We start from the raw sequence: 16,089 nt of genomic DNA, 5'->3' as shown, positions 1-16,089 counted from the left end.
CTTCGGGTAATCATTGCTCTGATTAAGGTAGCAAAACTAGTTCCTCTTCAATGTTATATAATCTCGATCAGAGAGAGAAGAAAAAGAGAAGAAAGGGAGAGATCAGAGAGAGAAGAGAACGAGAAGAAAGAGAGAGATCGGAGAGAGAGAGAGAGAAGGGAGAAAGAGTGAAGAGAGAGAGAGATAGGAGAAAATGGAGACATGAAGTTGTCGGCAGTCGCAGGAACCTCCGGCCGGCAATTCTCTGCCGGCAAAGAAAGAAGAATAAGAATAAGAAGAAGGTTAGTATTAGAAAGAAGATTACAACTTCCAAAGGTAATAATATAAGTGGTGGAGGAACAGGTATAGGTCTTACTACTACTTCTATGTCATCATCATCACATTCTACTTCTTTTGGTATTGTTAGATGTACTACTACTACTAGTACTAATAATTGTTATAGTGATGAAGATTGGTTTGAATTTGAGATACTGACTAAACTTCCTGTTAAGTCACTCTTTCGGTTCAAATCTGTTTCCAAGAATTGGTCTTCATTGATTCAGAAAGATCAACAACTTATGGATTTACACTTCACCCGTTCTAAAACGCGCCTTCCTCCTCGCATACTTATTGTCCTTCCTCTACCACCCACAAAGGAAGAAGAAAGAAAACCACGGGATATACATGATTGTTTGTACTCGCTGAATAAGAAAAAATTGCACATTACAGCTGATCTTGTGGTTGAACAAGAAGAAAAAGAAGAACATGTACTAGTATACAACAACAACCACAATGGTGGTAGTGATCTCCACTCCACTGTCCCCTCCGCCAATAAACTAAAACTAGTGGTTGACACCGTAAGGGAGATAAACAAGCCTTCTTATCATACCATTTCAAAACCTATAAACGGTTTAATCTGTCTCATTAATAACTATAAAAAACATGTTGCTCGTATATGCAATATCAGCACCGGAGAACTATCACCTTCGTTTCCATTGAACTATGATGCAGACTACTCCTTCTATGTATTTGGTTTTGATCCTTCCACTGATGAATACAAATTGGTATGTCTGTGTTGGGGAGAAGAGATCCCCGGCTACGACGGTACAGTTTGTGAGGTTTTGACCATTGGACGCTTAGGTATTAAGAATAATAACACATGGAGAAGGATCAAAGAAGGCCCAATTTTTTTCCCAACAGATGATTATGTTTATGTTAATGGTGTTATTTATTGGTATCCTCCTAAGTGGGAAGATCAAAGTCGCCCGGCAACCTTTGAGGCATTTGATGTAGGAAGTGAGAAGTTTAGAAAAGTCACAATCCCTCGTTTCATATTTTGTCACGTTCAGGTTCCTAACTACAATTTCAAAGACAACGACGTCGGTAAATTATTTGAAGTGAATGGGAATTTAGCTATGGTAGTTCGACAGAACAATCAGACGTTCAAGATGTATATATATAGAGATGATGGTAGCGAGTACAAAGAGAAGAAGGGAAGATTGATGGAGAAGAAGGGAAGATGGAGTGAAGTAAGTACAATCACATTGCCTTTCCAAATGGGAAAAGATCATTTTGTTAAATTTCATACTTTCGTAGGATCCGATGACAAGATTTTCATAACATCATCTATATTACGTACGGAGGAGAAGAAATGTGTTTCTGTTTATTGTTACAACTGGAAGAAGTTTATTATGACAGAAGTGGATGTAAGTGGAATCCCGCCTTCCATTCCCCAATTGTGCCCTAATAGTTTTTTCACTACTTTCTCTGAAAGTCTTTTGTCCATTGACTCACAATGCTCTCCGACACGACCGTAGCAGAGAGATCAACTTCACTTAATCTAGAAACTTTATTTGCTTTTTTTTTTTATAACTTATGTTTGCATTATTTCTTCTTCATGTTTTGCTATTTTGTTAATTTTAAGAAAAGAAATTGAATTGCAGTATAGATATATTGTCTTATTAAGTACTCAATCTCTTACAGTTCAGTAAGTACTTCTTTTAGAGCGGTAGGTAGATCAAATGAGGGTTAGGAGTAGGGCTCGGAGTTGGAGTCGGACTTGGAAATTATTTGCAGTTTCCTCCTTCCCACGTTAAAATCAATTTCAGCGATGTAAGTCCAGCACATATTGAGTACATTGCTAGAACATAAGCAGGAGCCGCCTCCCATAACCCAGACAAGCTCTTGATCCCGTTAATGCAGAAACTAGCTTGGAGTAGATTTCTGGACGGAAATCCGTAGAGAAAGCCCCTGTACCGATAGGGGGAAGGATCATTATGTTAACTTTCATACTTTCATAATGCATTATACTTCGGCTTGATATAGAGTTTTGTCGGATCAATCTTTCCCCGTTTCTATAACTTAAGGCATGGTTGTGCTACTATCTGCACATATAAGCTATTAACGTGGTCATTTCCTCGTATGTTTATTAGATTCACTTATTTGGTATTGGTGAAGTTGTATTTCCCATTTCCATAATGTTTTAGTATACATAGGTGGTTAGTTTTAGTTCATGTTTAACTTGAAAACGTTTTGACAACATCCTTAATCTATAAGATTTAATCACCCATTACATAAAAAAAATTGAGTAGTTTCGTGTCAAGTTTGTAAAAGATTTGTAGTATAAAGATGTAGGTTTTCAAATACATCCAACTTACAAAACAATATGATTATTCAAATTATTGCAGTTACGAATCTGGATAGTAAAATTGACATGAATCCGTTATTATCGAGATTAAGACAAACAAACATTCTGATATCTAATCAGAATTCAAACCTAGTGACATATGAAAATAAACAGCACCTAAAGTGACATTTTAAGATGAATTTGGTAGAGAAGAGTTAGAACGAAGATGCTCTAAATCTTCATCTTCTTCCTCGTTAAGAAATAGATCGTCATTCTTTCTCAATCAGACATGCCCCAAAACAAGAACCATTGTAATCGAAACCAGAACAAGAATATTAATAGTCACATGATTTTAATAAAACAGAATATTATCTTAAAATAAACATAACCCCTCCCTGCTTCATAGTGGTGAACTTGAAGCTTAGGTTGGTCGCCTTGGTTGCTGCCTTGAACCTCAACTAGAGTGCTTATATAAGGAAAACCATCTAGAGCATCTGTGTGGCATAAAAGTCCAGACACACGAGTTCCGATATTCTTTTCCTGCCAATACACTGCAAAATGAGGAGAGTGTGGCGGGACTTTTACAACCAACCTCTCGCCGTCAAAGAATATGGGTTGAAAAGAACTTTCGAGATAAAATATCTCCCTCTTTATCATATATTTTCTCTTAAGTTTCCACATACTAATATTGTTTTCATAATCATCGAGTACCCAAATGACAAGCTCATCTTCTAGGGTTACAACTACAAGACTAATTTCATCTTCTACAAGTGCAAGCAAAAGACGTGCAGACAATGATGCATATACGTTTTCTTTCATTTGAAGTACACTCTTTGGCATTTGAATTATCGCTCTCTTTTTTATCGGCATTGAATCTAATAATAACTCCGTTGGTAGTTAATCAATATATAATCCCTCGAAAGCAAACAGGAGTACACCGACCAGTGTTTATGCAAGCCGTAATCGTAGCTTATCCTTGTAGTCTTCTTCTTACATTCTTTCCAACACCGTTTCTTTGGATTGTAAACCTTGAAGCACAAACCCATCTTTCTTCCATACAAGCAAACTACTTTGTAGTTGATACACATACTCTACCATGATTTAAAATTGAACTGCATTGTTGCCTAAGCTTCAAGCTTTAAGTTTCTTGAGTGGATTGGCAGGGTTGATGCACCACGATTTACTCTGCTGTGTTGTTGTATTCAAGTATTAGATTGATAGCTCTTCCTGACTTTCTGTAGTTATGATTAAATGGGGTTTTCTGTGGACAGGATGGATGGAATTTCGAAGAAGCTGATCAAAATTCAGGGTTCTTAGGCTTCTGCAGCTTCGGTAAGTGTTGGACCGTGGAATGAAATATATGGTTTACTATAGTAGTATAGTGGTAGATGTAGCAGCGTTAGTTGGCAGGAAACTCTTCCCCCTTGTGCTGTTGTTACATTTTACTGTCGGACAAAAAAACTTGTCTTGTGTTTCTCTTTTTCTTTTAAGTTTGGTTTAGGTTGTGACATTTTTACGATGTGAACAAATGCATTTTATGCAATTTGTGTGCTTATCTGCTTTCTAATTTCTAATGATCGATCGATGTGGGACACTACTAATACATCTCTTCAACTCCATGGCTGGAGTCACTCAACACTCCCCCTTCATATAGGCCAAGGTACTATGTCCCAACCCATTCTAAGACACCAACTCTGATAACATGTCAGAGGCTAATGAGCCTAAGTCTCCTGAACATCCGATTTCAAAATAAACGATTCCGAAGTTGTCTACTTCGTAAATTCTAATTCTCAAATGATGCGAGTCAATCACGGATTAATTTTTTTTTCTTTTTGTTACAAATAGTGGTGCAACGAAGATTAGTGAATGCTAATGATTTCTCTCTATATATAAATATTTGTAATTAGTCCAAATACAATTGATCTATCCATGATTTAAGAAGTTAATGTGGTTGCTAAGAAAAGAAAAAGGATTTCTCTTTGATAAGGGAGAAGAGGCATAGTAGTGGCCATTGACTTAGATCTTTCATGAAGGATGGCTCCATCAAAGTCTAAACACTGCTCAATTAAATGCTAGTATTTTCAATTTAGACATCAAAATTAGATTCCAATACATTCAATATCATAGTTGGTTACAAAAGAAACCTTGAAAAGATAGTAGTGGGTAGTGAGTGCATATCGACATTGATAGATGGAACATTTGATTTGTACGAACGAAATGAATTTAAGTATAAGGTTATTGTTTAACGAAATACGTTTGTTATTATCAGGAGCTTCACTCAAATTCTTAGTCAGAAGTAGTATTTTTCCGTCAAAACTTTTTTAGAAAATTTAGTAGTTTAAATTCAACGATGCATATTATATACTCATAATTAAGACTCTGAGTGACTCTAACAATCACTTCCCTCATCCGACCAGCTAGTTTTCGGTAGTTTCGATCCATTGTTATGGATTTAATGCTCCAGTACTCCACCCATCTCTTTTACCCTTTCTCTCTGCTCATCAACAAAAGATGAATGAGCTTCTTGTGAGAGTGGTTGTCATTCAAAAATGGTGGAACCCAAACTACTTTGGTGCTGCCCCAATGATGAATGAGAGTGCAAAAAGGTCTGGCAAACCCCAATCATCTAACAATCTACATATTTTCAAAATGGGTTCTCATGTGTTCCACCCAAATACATTAATTCACACTTTATTTACATCAATCATAAACTTTTTCGATTCACTTTTAATTCTCATTTACCTTACCACGAAGTTAACTTTTTTTCTTTAAAACGATACAAGTCATTAATTTGTTCGTACTTTTTATGCCTATTAGCAACACTAAACCACCAAATAATGTCGTTTTAGTAACATATTTGACACAAATTTTACCGTCCGCTAAAAACAACTAGGGCCGACCCTCTATTCTTTATGTGAAGGTATGAGATATTCAATCAATGGAAGCCAAAGATAAAGAAGTAAACAAAGTAATAGAAAGGGTTAAAAGCAACTTCATACCTAGATGGAAATATCCTGCCTCATTATTTTGTATCTTTGCTAGTGGCCCACTCTGGGGGCCTGCCCACCAACCTGCATAGTGCCAAAATCCAACATGTGACTCTAAGAGTCACCAAGTTTTGTTATTTACAACAAGGGGTAACCCTAAAAGGAGTTGCCATTATAATTGGTAAAAAAATTCCACTTCCATTTTCAGTCTCATGGTTCTTCTAAGGTATGTTGATGGAGATACTCCAACATCCAACTGAAGGGCTGAGTCGATCTTCTGTTTTGTTTTCTGTAATTCAACGATTTTACTTTAAACTTATGATTTTAGTTGATACTGAAATACATAAATTAAATGCAAAAAAATATGCAATATCAAAATGAGACCTATTGCACGATAGGAAAACAGTATCAGATAGGACCTTTTGGTTTATAAAGGACCCATCAATGAAAATAGTTTAGCTTTCTAAATTTGGGATAGGATACGGAAATGATGAGTAGTGGAATAAACGAGATGAGCACGAGAGGAAAGTAAGTCCGTCACGAGTCCCTTTCTAAATAAAACTTTCATTTTTCGAATGGCCTACCTTGCTTAATTGTGGGCCCGACACTCTTTTGTGTTCGTTTTCATGATCTTTAAAACAACTACGGTATTTATATTGTTTTCGTGAGAATTAACAAATCTATTTTCATTTTTCAATCATTCAACCATTTTGTTTTACCAAGTTCAAACGTTAGCCAGATTAGTCATCAACTTGAAAGATTAGTTAACCTCAGAAAACATCTACCACAACTAGACCGAAAAAATAGGGCAATTGAAAGTCAAAGTCGACTCGTGAGAGAATCGAAAATCAACGTCTTTGATTTAAAGGTCAATTCTCTCTAGATTTGAGTATAGGACTCCGAGAAAATCTTAGCCCTTGATCTTATATTCGCTTTCAAAGTCGTCTACATTTTCGGTGGTTGTATCGTCACCCTAACTAGAAACATATATATCTTTGTGTGAAGTTCAAATCTAACTAGCTAATTCCTAAAGGACCACAATTGTGAAGATCACAACAATTCACTCTGTTTTTTTTTCAGTCAGATCTCATCTTCTCTCTCTCTCTCAATCTCTCTGTAGAACAGAGACAATATAACTGCCGTTTTTTTTTTCCATCTTCTTCAAAGATAGATCATCATCAAACAAATGTTGGATCAAATTTGTCAGCTTTCTTCAGTAACAATTCCTTAAATTATTCTAGGGTTTTGAATTTTACATCTTGCCCACTTCTTTTTCAATCCTGCTGTCTTTTCTTTCAAATTTTTCTAGTATCAAATCTTCAAAAGATTCAATATTTTTTCTTGAAAGAAGATAAGAGTGTTTGTTCCATCCCTTTCTATCTCTCACTAGGAGCTTTGTTATTTTCATTAGGGAAAAGCAATCGAGGGCCGGTTTGATTGAACCAAACCGGACTAACTACAAAGTTACGTTTTTTTTTTTTTTGCTGAATCAAACTGAAATGTATTGATTTGGTTTGATTTTGACATGAACATTTTAAAGTGCTCAAAGGCAACCAACTTATAATGTTGTTATATAAATGATTTTTTAGTGATGTGTAAAATAATATAAAATACACATTTTACTAGGGTATTATTTTTGTACCAATATCATTAGATTACCGCTCACCTTAATATTTATTTTACTGTTTGTCTTATGCCCCTTGTTTTATCCATCGGGTAGGAGTGAGGCGGGTGGTACTTATAGGCCGCGGCTTTGGAGAATAAAGAAAATTCTCCGGAGAAGAAAGACTTTTCTTAAAATTAGTCAAATAAGATTGACTTTTATGTTTCTTTTTAGAGTTATTTCCCTAATAGCCCCTAACTTTGTGACCAGCTTCTTGCCTAGCCCCTAACTTTAGCAATAATTTCCGTATGGCCACCTTTTTCCGTTATCTTTAACTTTCCGTTACTCTCTCTCCTCCATCTCATTTTGTCTCTCTGTCACATCATTTGAGCACGCCACATCATCATCTTCTCCGGCATGGGTCGCCGGCCGGCCAAATTTCGATCGGCGACCTTCAAATTTTTATCCAGAACAGACCTTCAATGGGTCTGTTCTCTCTCTAGATCTGTAGAGAGAGAGAGTTTAAAAAAAAATTAGAGAGAGAATAAAAAAAAATTGAAGGTCGCCGGCCGGAATTTGGTCGGGCGGCAACCCATGCCGGAGAAGATGATGATGCGACGTGCTCAAATGATGTGGCAGAGAGAGAAAATGAGATGGAGGAGAGAGAGTAACAGAAAGTTAAAGATAACGAAAAAAGGTGGCCATACGGGAATTATTGCTAAAGTTAGGGGCTAGGCAAGAAGCTGGTCACAAAGTTAGGGGCTATTAGGGAAATAACCCTTCTTTTTATTGCTAAAGGGCTTCCAATTTTAGAAGATGCTATAAAAAAAAGGCTCTTCCATCTCATCACCTCTCTCTACCACCTCATCTTCACGCCATTTCATCATCTTCTCCGGCGAAGGTCGCCGACCGGCCAATTTTCCGGTCGGCGTCCTTCAAACATAAAAAAAATCAAATTTTTTTTCTCTCTCCTCTCTCTCTCCAATTTTTTTTTCCTTTCCTCTCTCTCTAGAACAGATCTAGAGAGAGGTATCACGAACAGTCCTAGGTATGTTCGTGAAGAACACAAACAAACCTGGTCTACTCGTGAAGATCACGAACAGACCTAGGTCTGTTCGTGAAACCTCTCTCTAGATCTGTTCTAGAGAGAGATGAAAGAAAAAAAATTGGAGAGAGAAAAAAAATTTACTTTTAATTTTCATTATATTTGAAGGTCGCCGGCCGAAAAATTGGCCGGTCGGCGACCTTCGCCTAAAAAGATGATGAGGTGGCGATAAGATGAAGTGGCAGAGAGAACAGATGAGATGAAGGAGAACTTTCAAAAAAATGTATTCTGTATTCCCCGTAAAAATTTATTCCCCGGAGAACTTTCAAAAAAATCTGGATTCCCTCGAGAATTTATTCCCCGGAGAATTTTTTTTATTCCCCAAAGCCGCGACCTACTTATATTATGGTTAAATGATCGTGTCTTTTCAGATTGGAGTATGAAACACTTTAGCAAAATTTACTTGTGCTTCTTAGGAATCTCAAACCAAACAAGGTTGAACTTACGTACTAAGAGCAACTCTAGCCCCAGTCGGGCGGAGGCCATAAATTCGAATTTACGGCCTCCGCCCGCCGCTCCAAGCCCAGTCGGGTGGAGCAGAGGCTAGAACGGTCATGTTGGGGTGATCCTAGCCGTTGGATAAAATCCAAGGGCTAGGATCTTCTCCCATTTATTTTTTTTTATCTTTTTTTAATGTAAATAATAATTTTGTTTAATTCTTTTTAAAAATCTAGAAAACTTAAATATTAGTAATTAAAATATATCCCATCAAATGTCGGTCCCCGAATAATTTTTCAACTTTGGAAAAAAAAAAATTATTTCGAAAATAGTTCAAACACGTGTTTTATATATACATAAAATCACACACGTTTTTCGCACACCAACTAAAAGTCCACACACGCGTTTCCCAAATGAACAAATTTTCGGCCTCAAGAGAGACTGGGGCTGGGGCTGAAGCTGAATTTTAGAGGCTGAGCTGACGCCAAAAATTTTGAGTGAAAAAGTGATTTCTTCGACCTAAGACAGACTGGGGTTGGAGATGCTCTAATAAAAGATACTCCCTCCGTCCCATTTTGTTTGACCTTTTGGGAGATCCAACTTATTAAGGATTTTCATTTATTGCTTCCTAACTAAATGTATTTTCTTATATTACCCATATTTACTTTAGAGTATTACAATGAAAATTACATTGGAACTAGTGTAGAACCAATAGAATTTTTTTATTAGTATTAAAAGTAAGGGTAGATCGGGAAACATCAATAAAACTAGTAATAAATGAGTCTTATTTCAAGTAAGTGGACAAACATTTTGGGACTTCCTTAAAAGGAATAACACCCAAACAAAATGGAACAGAGGGAGTATATTGAATCGGTCAGACTGACCAACCAAACCAAATTAGATCGAACTTAATTGGAACTAATCGAACTTATGAAACCTTAATTTGTTGGGTGGGCCTAAATAGTTGACAAATGTTCGATGTTGACTTCTAGTTTTCATAAACAAGAATGATACTTTGACCTCCAAAAATAATTAAGATCAATTATAAGCAGGCAATTGATGTGGTCGACTCAGACAGGGCCACATATCTTTTCTCTTTAAGATACTCAGTCCATCTGAACCGACCATATCAACCCTCACCCTTATAATCAGCCCTATGATCAGTCCACTTCTACAGGCCAAACAACATTTTGGTTTTGAGAAAATGGGTGGTGGAAAATAGGAATGATGTTTTCCTATCCATTTTAGGTGGAAAAAGTAAATATGCCAATTCTTTCCACACGTATAAAAAATGTCAACGGTCAAGAGAAAATAATTTCTCAACGTTTTCCTCATCGATTTAATTTCTCCCCGTAATGAAATTTTCCCGGCCGATTTAACCCACAAAAGGATAGCCAGATTTTCTGTAGTGACAGCCTAGATATATTCACTGGATTGAAGTTATATTTTGCCACCTGGAAAAGTTGACCATCAAATCAAAACCGTTCATTTTTCTCTCTCTTTAGATTTATTATTACTTGTCTCTTTTTCTCTCTGGTTTAAGTTGTCTCAACTTTCCTCATTTGCTTTGGTTTTTGAGTAGAATTTATAAAAGAGAAGAGTGTGGAGTCTCAGAGATATATAGAGAGAGAGAGAGAGAGAGTGAGTGAGGAAGGTTCTGAATCATCAAAACCAGCTTGGGTCTTAAAGATAGTTTAGAGAGAGAAAGAGCAGAGAGAGTACTGTTCATCTTCATCTTCTTGATCTTGTTCTTCTTGTTATTCTAACAGTGTGGGTAGCTTTTTATTATCATTATAGTTGTTGAAATTTGTTTGGTTTGATGTATACTCCATTAGAGCATGATTACATAGGTTTATCAGAGGTTGAGAAGAAGAAGAAGAACACTTCATCTTCTTCTTCTACATCTGTTTCAACTACAGATGAGAATGAAAAGAAGAATAATGTTCTTAATCTCAAAGAAACTGAGTTAAGACTTGGTTTACCTGGTTCTGAATCTCCTGAGAGAAAATCAGCAGGAACTGTGGGTGGTAAGAGTTTAGTAGAAGATTACTCCTCCTCATTTGGTTTAGTGAAGAATTTTGTCCATAATGGAAAAAGAGGGTTTTCTGATGCCATTGATGTTTCTGGGAAGTGGGTTTTCTCGGGTAATGGTGGTGGATCAGAGGTTGATTTGGGGAAAGGAGCTGTTTTGTTCTCTCCTAGATGTGGTAATGGTGGAAAACCCTTGGGTGGTATTGAGAATATTAATACCACCCACCAACAACAGTCTGGTTCAGCACCTACTGAAGCTGTTCATCAAAACCCTAATCCATCATCACAAGAGAAGAAGAAACCCCAAATTTCTTCAGCAAATGACCAAGCTCCTCCTGCTAAGTATGTTTCTTCTCTCTCTCTCTCTGTCTTCAATTTTCTGTCAATTTCTAGGGTTTTTGATTCTTAAAATTATGCTAGTTTTTGTCAATTCCTAATTAACTTCTCTTAGAAATTTTAGGGAAGATGAAGTGAGTTTATATGATAATTCTAGAGTTTGAGAAATTGTGGGTTGTTCATGATTTTGACTATTATCTCGATCTTCAATGGTTTTTCCTTCGAAATTAATTCCTCTGTTTTTTTAATGAACTAGTTTTGGTTAAAGATTTAGAGACATAGAGTTGATTCTTCTTCTTCTTCTTCTTCTTCCAATTTGGTTCTTGTAACAGGACACAAGTTGTTGGATGGCCGCCAATTCGATCGTTTAGGAAGAACACCATGGTTACTAATCCGTCGAAGAATAACGATGATAATGAAGGAAAATCTGAATGTCTATATGTTAAAGTTAGTATGGATGGTGCTCCATATTTGAGGAAAGTTGATCTCAAAACCTATTCTAACTATGTCGAACTCTCCTCGGCTCTTGAGAAGATGTTTAGTTGCTTTACGATCGGTACTTCCTCTCTCGCTCTCTCTAGTTTATTATGTTTGGGTTGTGAATTACTTTTTCTGTCGATCTTCGAAGGAGGGCTAACTCCAATACCTTTGATTGTGACTCAGGGCAGTGTAATTCTAATGGAGTCCCAAGCCGAAATGGAATGAGCGAGAGCCGATTAAGGGATCTTCTCCACGGGTCTGACTGTGTTCTCACTTATGAGGACAAAGATGGCGATTGGATGCTCGTCGGTGATGTTCCTTGGGAGTAAGTCCAAATTCGATTATACACCAAAAACTCTCTTCAAGAAATAAATCAAATGTTCTAATATGAAACTCACTTTGCTTTCATCTACAATCAAGCATATGAAATAGTTGGATCGTATAATAGTAGCTAAAAAATTCATGGTCTTACTATCCATTATACCATAAGGAATCATAAATTAGACAAATTCGATCTTTCCTTTCGTTTTTTTTTACTGTTTACCGAGTTGTTTAAGCTAATTGAAGTTTTAGTTTTCGTAATTCCTTGAAGATCAATATAATATTTCATCTTGATCTAAATTAGTTATAAAGAAAAGGTATTTTTATTATAAGGTACTATTATCTTTGCTGTAAAGATATTCCTTGCTCATTATCATTTTGTTTGTTATTGCAGTATGTTTATAGATTCTTGCAAGAGGTTGAGGATCATGAAAGGCTCAGAAGCAATTGGCTTAGGTATATATATATTTAATATCCTTAGAATATAGTTGCATGTGATGATGTTTATAGCCTTTTTCATTATTCTCTCAACACCCTTACTCACCACCACCACCCTCCCCACCACCACCACCACCACCACCGGCATCACCTCCACCAACATCGTCACCACCTCCACCAACTCCTTAGGTGAATGCGTAAAGACTAGGATTACTTCAAATCAATTTGGTTGCAATTAAGGAATACTGTACTAGATCTTTTTTCTCGTTCTTCGCTTTCATTAATTGCTAAAAACCTTATTTCTTTGTCGAAACTACTTTTACCACCAATTAAGAAAAAAAGCATTTCATTTCATAAGCTCTTCTTCCTATTCAGAGTTGATTATCTTTTGACAAGAGTAAGTCAATTATGTCGAAAATTTGTATTTGTGTTGTAGCTTTTCGTTTTTTTTAACTCTTCTTCGTGTTATTTTAGCTTCTTAAGTAGTGTATACAAAGTCGATTATATTATTTACTAATGGAATGTTTTTTACTTGATTATTTGTAGCTCCAAGGCCAATGGAGAAGTGCAAAAACAGAAACTAAGAGGGAGAAATCATTGCTTGTGGGAAGAAAGGAGGATTAATAGCCTTAATAAAAAAAGGCGGTCAAGTAAGCGGCATTTACTCTATTAATGAAATCCTTAATTTAAAAAGGGTTTCTTAAATAGTTGGAGAGTGTGTTTATTAGAACATATAATATAATATATATATTTTTAGAACATAATCACTCAAGTCAAGAGGGTTTGCTGTTTTTGATTATCCTGGATAAACTTGTTTAGAGGAGAGGGTTAGAAGATTTCCTCAGAGACAACATCCAGGTTACTTAGATTTTGTCTCTTCATCTTATTTGTATTTTTATTTTACCTATGTAAATGGTTTGTTTGCCTCTCTCTCTCTCTCACTCTCTCTTTCTTGAAATGAATGAGACAGACTGTTAATGTGGGGTTCTAGAATTTGGGTAGGACTAATTTGGTTTAAAAAATTGATTTAATCTCAAATTAGGGTTATTGATATTGGTTTCTAGGTCTTGCACAAATATTGAGATAGAAGATGATCAGAGTATGTTCTTCCCTAAAGACTCTTTCTCTCTCTCTCTCTCCACTTCTTTTCTGTCTCAATTCTCTTTCTTCAAACAGACAAGGCCAAAAGAAATCATTAAATAAAATGGGATTTTAACAGATCTAATACATGTTATAAAGGGTAATTTCTTTTTGTTTTTTTTAAAGAGGTTTATTATCTCTGGCAGATGTGAAGGAATAATATAAAAGAAAAAAACAAAAGCAATGGCATTTTTTTTTGTTTTTTTTTTTTTTTTTTTTTTTGTCAATAAATAAAAAGGTTTGCCTCTTTTTAAAATGTCCAAAAAATAAATCTTTATTATGTGATTGGGTATATAAAATTTGAAGCCTCCAAATATTCTCCATTTATAGACTAGTAATAATAGTGTTGAATGAGGAAGATAAAAAAGATGAAGAATCATTTTTATTGCACAAGTGGGTTTATAAAAAATTTTAAGATTATATTTCCTTTCTCCTCAAAGAATCTTCTTGTCTCAAACTCTAAAATGTTTTTTTTTTCTTAGAGTTGGATATGATGCTACCAAATATACTTAAAGGCCTAATAAATCACTGCAGTAGTTAAGAAAAATTCGAACGACCCATTACTATAAAATCTTGAAAGTAAAATCAATTATCCTTTAAATTTTCAATATCAATATTCAATAAATCAAATCTTCATCTTAGTCTCACTTCAACATCATAACAAAAATGTTTAGAAGAAAAACATGATTAAAATATTAAAAAGAACAACCTACATTGCTTAAATTATTATAAAATAGAAAAACAAAGAAACAAAAAGAAAAATAGTTAACAAACCCCTAACATTTATCTCAAAAGCATTTTTTAGGTCACTTGTGTTGATCTTGGGACTTTATTGAAAAGAGAACAAAATAACTCTCTCCCCTTTCAATTTTCCTAAACATAAAGATTACTTTCACATGCCCTCTAGCACTAACTTGGATCACCTCAAAATAAAGAAGCATATAATGGGTCCTATATATAGTTTTTTTTTTGTCAAGGTGGGTCCAATACATATTTTATCAACATCTCTATCGCCTTCATGTTTCTCTCTCTGTAAATGTCTTTCATCTATGGCAGACACAGAGACAAATGCTTTTGAATGGATCAAGTAAATAAGGCAAGTTAAAATCAATGAAAATATTATTCTAATCTTTGCTTGTATATACTAGTCAATACCCAAAATGAAGTTAGTGTTATGATAACTTTCCAAGATTCTATTTAGTCAAATTTCTACTTATTACTCCCTTTGAATTATTACAAAAATTGTGATTTTAGGTTTTGGTAATCTCCAAAGCTCAATATAATCACAACTTTCTCTATTTGTTTAGCTTATCACCCTCGTCTCAAAACATCATATGCATTTATTGGTGCAAATATAGGGTTGTACAGGGACGGATCTACATGCAGGCCAAAGGGGGTCATGGCCCCCTTGACTTGTCGTAAATTATTTTAGAAATGTTGATTGCTCTCTGGTTTATCGCATAAATAAAGTTCGAGTCATACTCACAACATATATGTAGTGTGGGTGAGATGGTAGAGGTCCGAGTTTCGTATGTGATAGACCTGGGTTTGAGCACTGGAAGACTTAGATTTTTCACTTTTTTTTTGGTTCGGCCCCCCTTGACTACTACTCCTAGTTCCGTCCCTGGGTTGTAAATGTCAGAAATCGAGAAAACCAGACAGGTCCTATGTGGGAATTTTATGAAAATTCTAGCTATTCGTGCTTTATATGATTCTGATCAGGTACATACTAAACAACGAATAACGACAAATCACACGAAATTTCTATCAGGTACATACTTAACTTTTATCGTTCTCCAACAATACTCTTATTTTAATGATGAAAAATTATCCATGTCGCATCTAGACTAACTATTCTAACAATTTAAATCAGTTCTCACACAACGACAATGGTAACAAAAATAACGTTTATTCCTATTATATAAGGGAGGAAATTTTATTTTAAATTATATTTTCTATCACAACTCTAACTTAAATGATCATGTTCATGAAAACACATGGATGGGCAGAAATGGGTAGGCAGAGGGAGCCCTAATCAGACACATGCATGCATGGGTATGTGTGTAATATGGATGACAAACCTCGGAAATAAAGGAGGAGAGATGAGGAGTCTTCTAGTTACTACATCTCTTTTTCCTTAGAGAGATGATGGTTGTTAGGAGACATACACATTTAATGAGTCCACCCTTTTACATCACCATCATCATCAATTTACATGCATCCCATGCCCACAGAAAAAAACCCCATAAAATAGACATATTGTCATTCTAGGTCAATTTCTCAAAATATAATTTCCCAAAAATGTCAATTTTCATTTAAGTCAACTATGATTAACTCATGTTATTATGTTCTAACATTCTATTGGAAGATAAAGGGTATAACCATATAAGTTTACTTGTACAAATCTAGAAGATATTCTCATATATAGGAACAGAGTTATATTCTCCCAAGCCAAAGCCAAGTAGAGCATGCACTCTCCTCAACAACAAAAAAAAAAAAATTAGAGCATGCAATTGTTCAACAAAAAAAAAGTAGAGCATACACGAAGGCGTCAGATACTTCTTATATTTTTTTTCGTGGCGAGACGAAAACTAACAAAACAAGT

The 16,089-nt window shown here is 35.4% G+C and overlaps 1 protein-coding gene and 1 long non-coding RNA gene across 2 annotated transcripts; both read left to right on the top strand.

The window, feature by feature from the left end:
* The first annotated feature begins 223 nt into the window (after positions 1–223).
* Positions 224–4,160, top strand: LOC147540562 (uncharacterized). The gene is made up of 2 exons (XR_015225822.1): positions 224–315; positions 3,877–4,160. It is a non-coding gene; the product is annotated as an uncharacterized LOC147540562 (long non-coding RNA).
* Positions 4,161–9,911: 5,751 nt separating this feature from the next.
* Positions 9,912–13,272, top strand: LOC147540561 (auxin-responsive protein IAA27-like). Its single transcript, XM_086640707.1, has 5 exons — positions 9,912–11,111; positions 11,438–11,661; positions 11,769–11,910; positions 12,301–12,362; positions 12,891–13,272. Exons 1-5 carry the CDS (start codon positions 10,558–10,560, stop codon positions 12,926–12,928), a joined length of 1,020 nt encoding a protein of 339 aa, XP_086496833.1. The 5' UTR covers positions 9,912–10,557; the 3' UTR covers positions 12,929–13,272.
* The last annotated feature ends 2,817 nt before the right edge of the window (positions 13,273–16,089 follow it).

This window comes from Eschscholzia californica, unplaced genomic scaffold, assembly GCF_041429995.1.
Source record: "Eschscholzia californica isolate CP2 unplaced genomic scaffold, dmEscCali1.0.p SCAF_5, whole genome shotgun sequence".
In the NCBI taxonomy this organism is placed as follows: domain Eukaryota; kingdom Viridiplantae; phylum Streptophyta; class Magnoliopsida; order Ranunculales; family Papaveraceae; genus Eschscholzia; species Eschscholzia californica.
The sequence above is the reverse complement of the archived record's forward strand: the minus strand, read 5'-3'. Positions and strand labels throughout refer to the sequence as shown.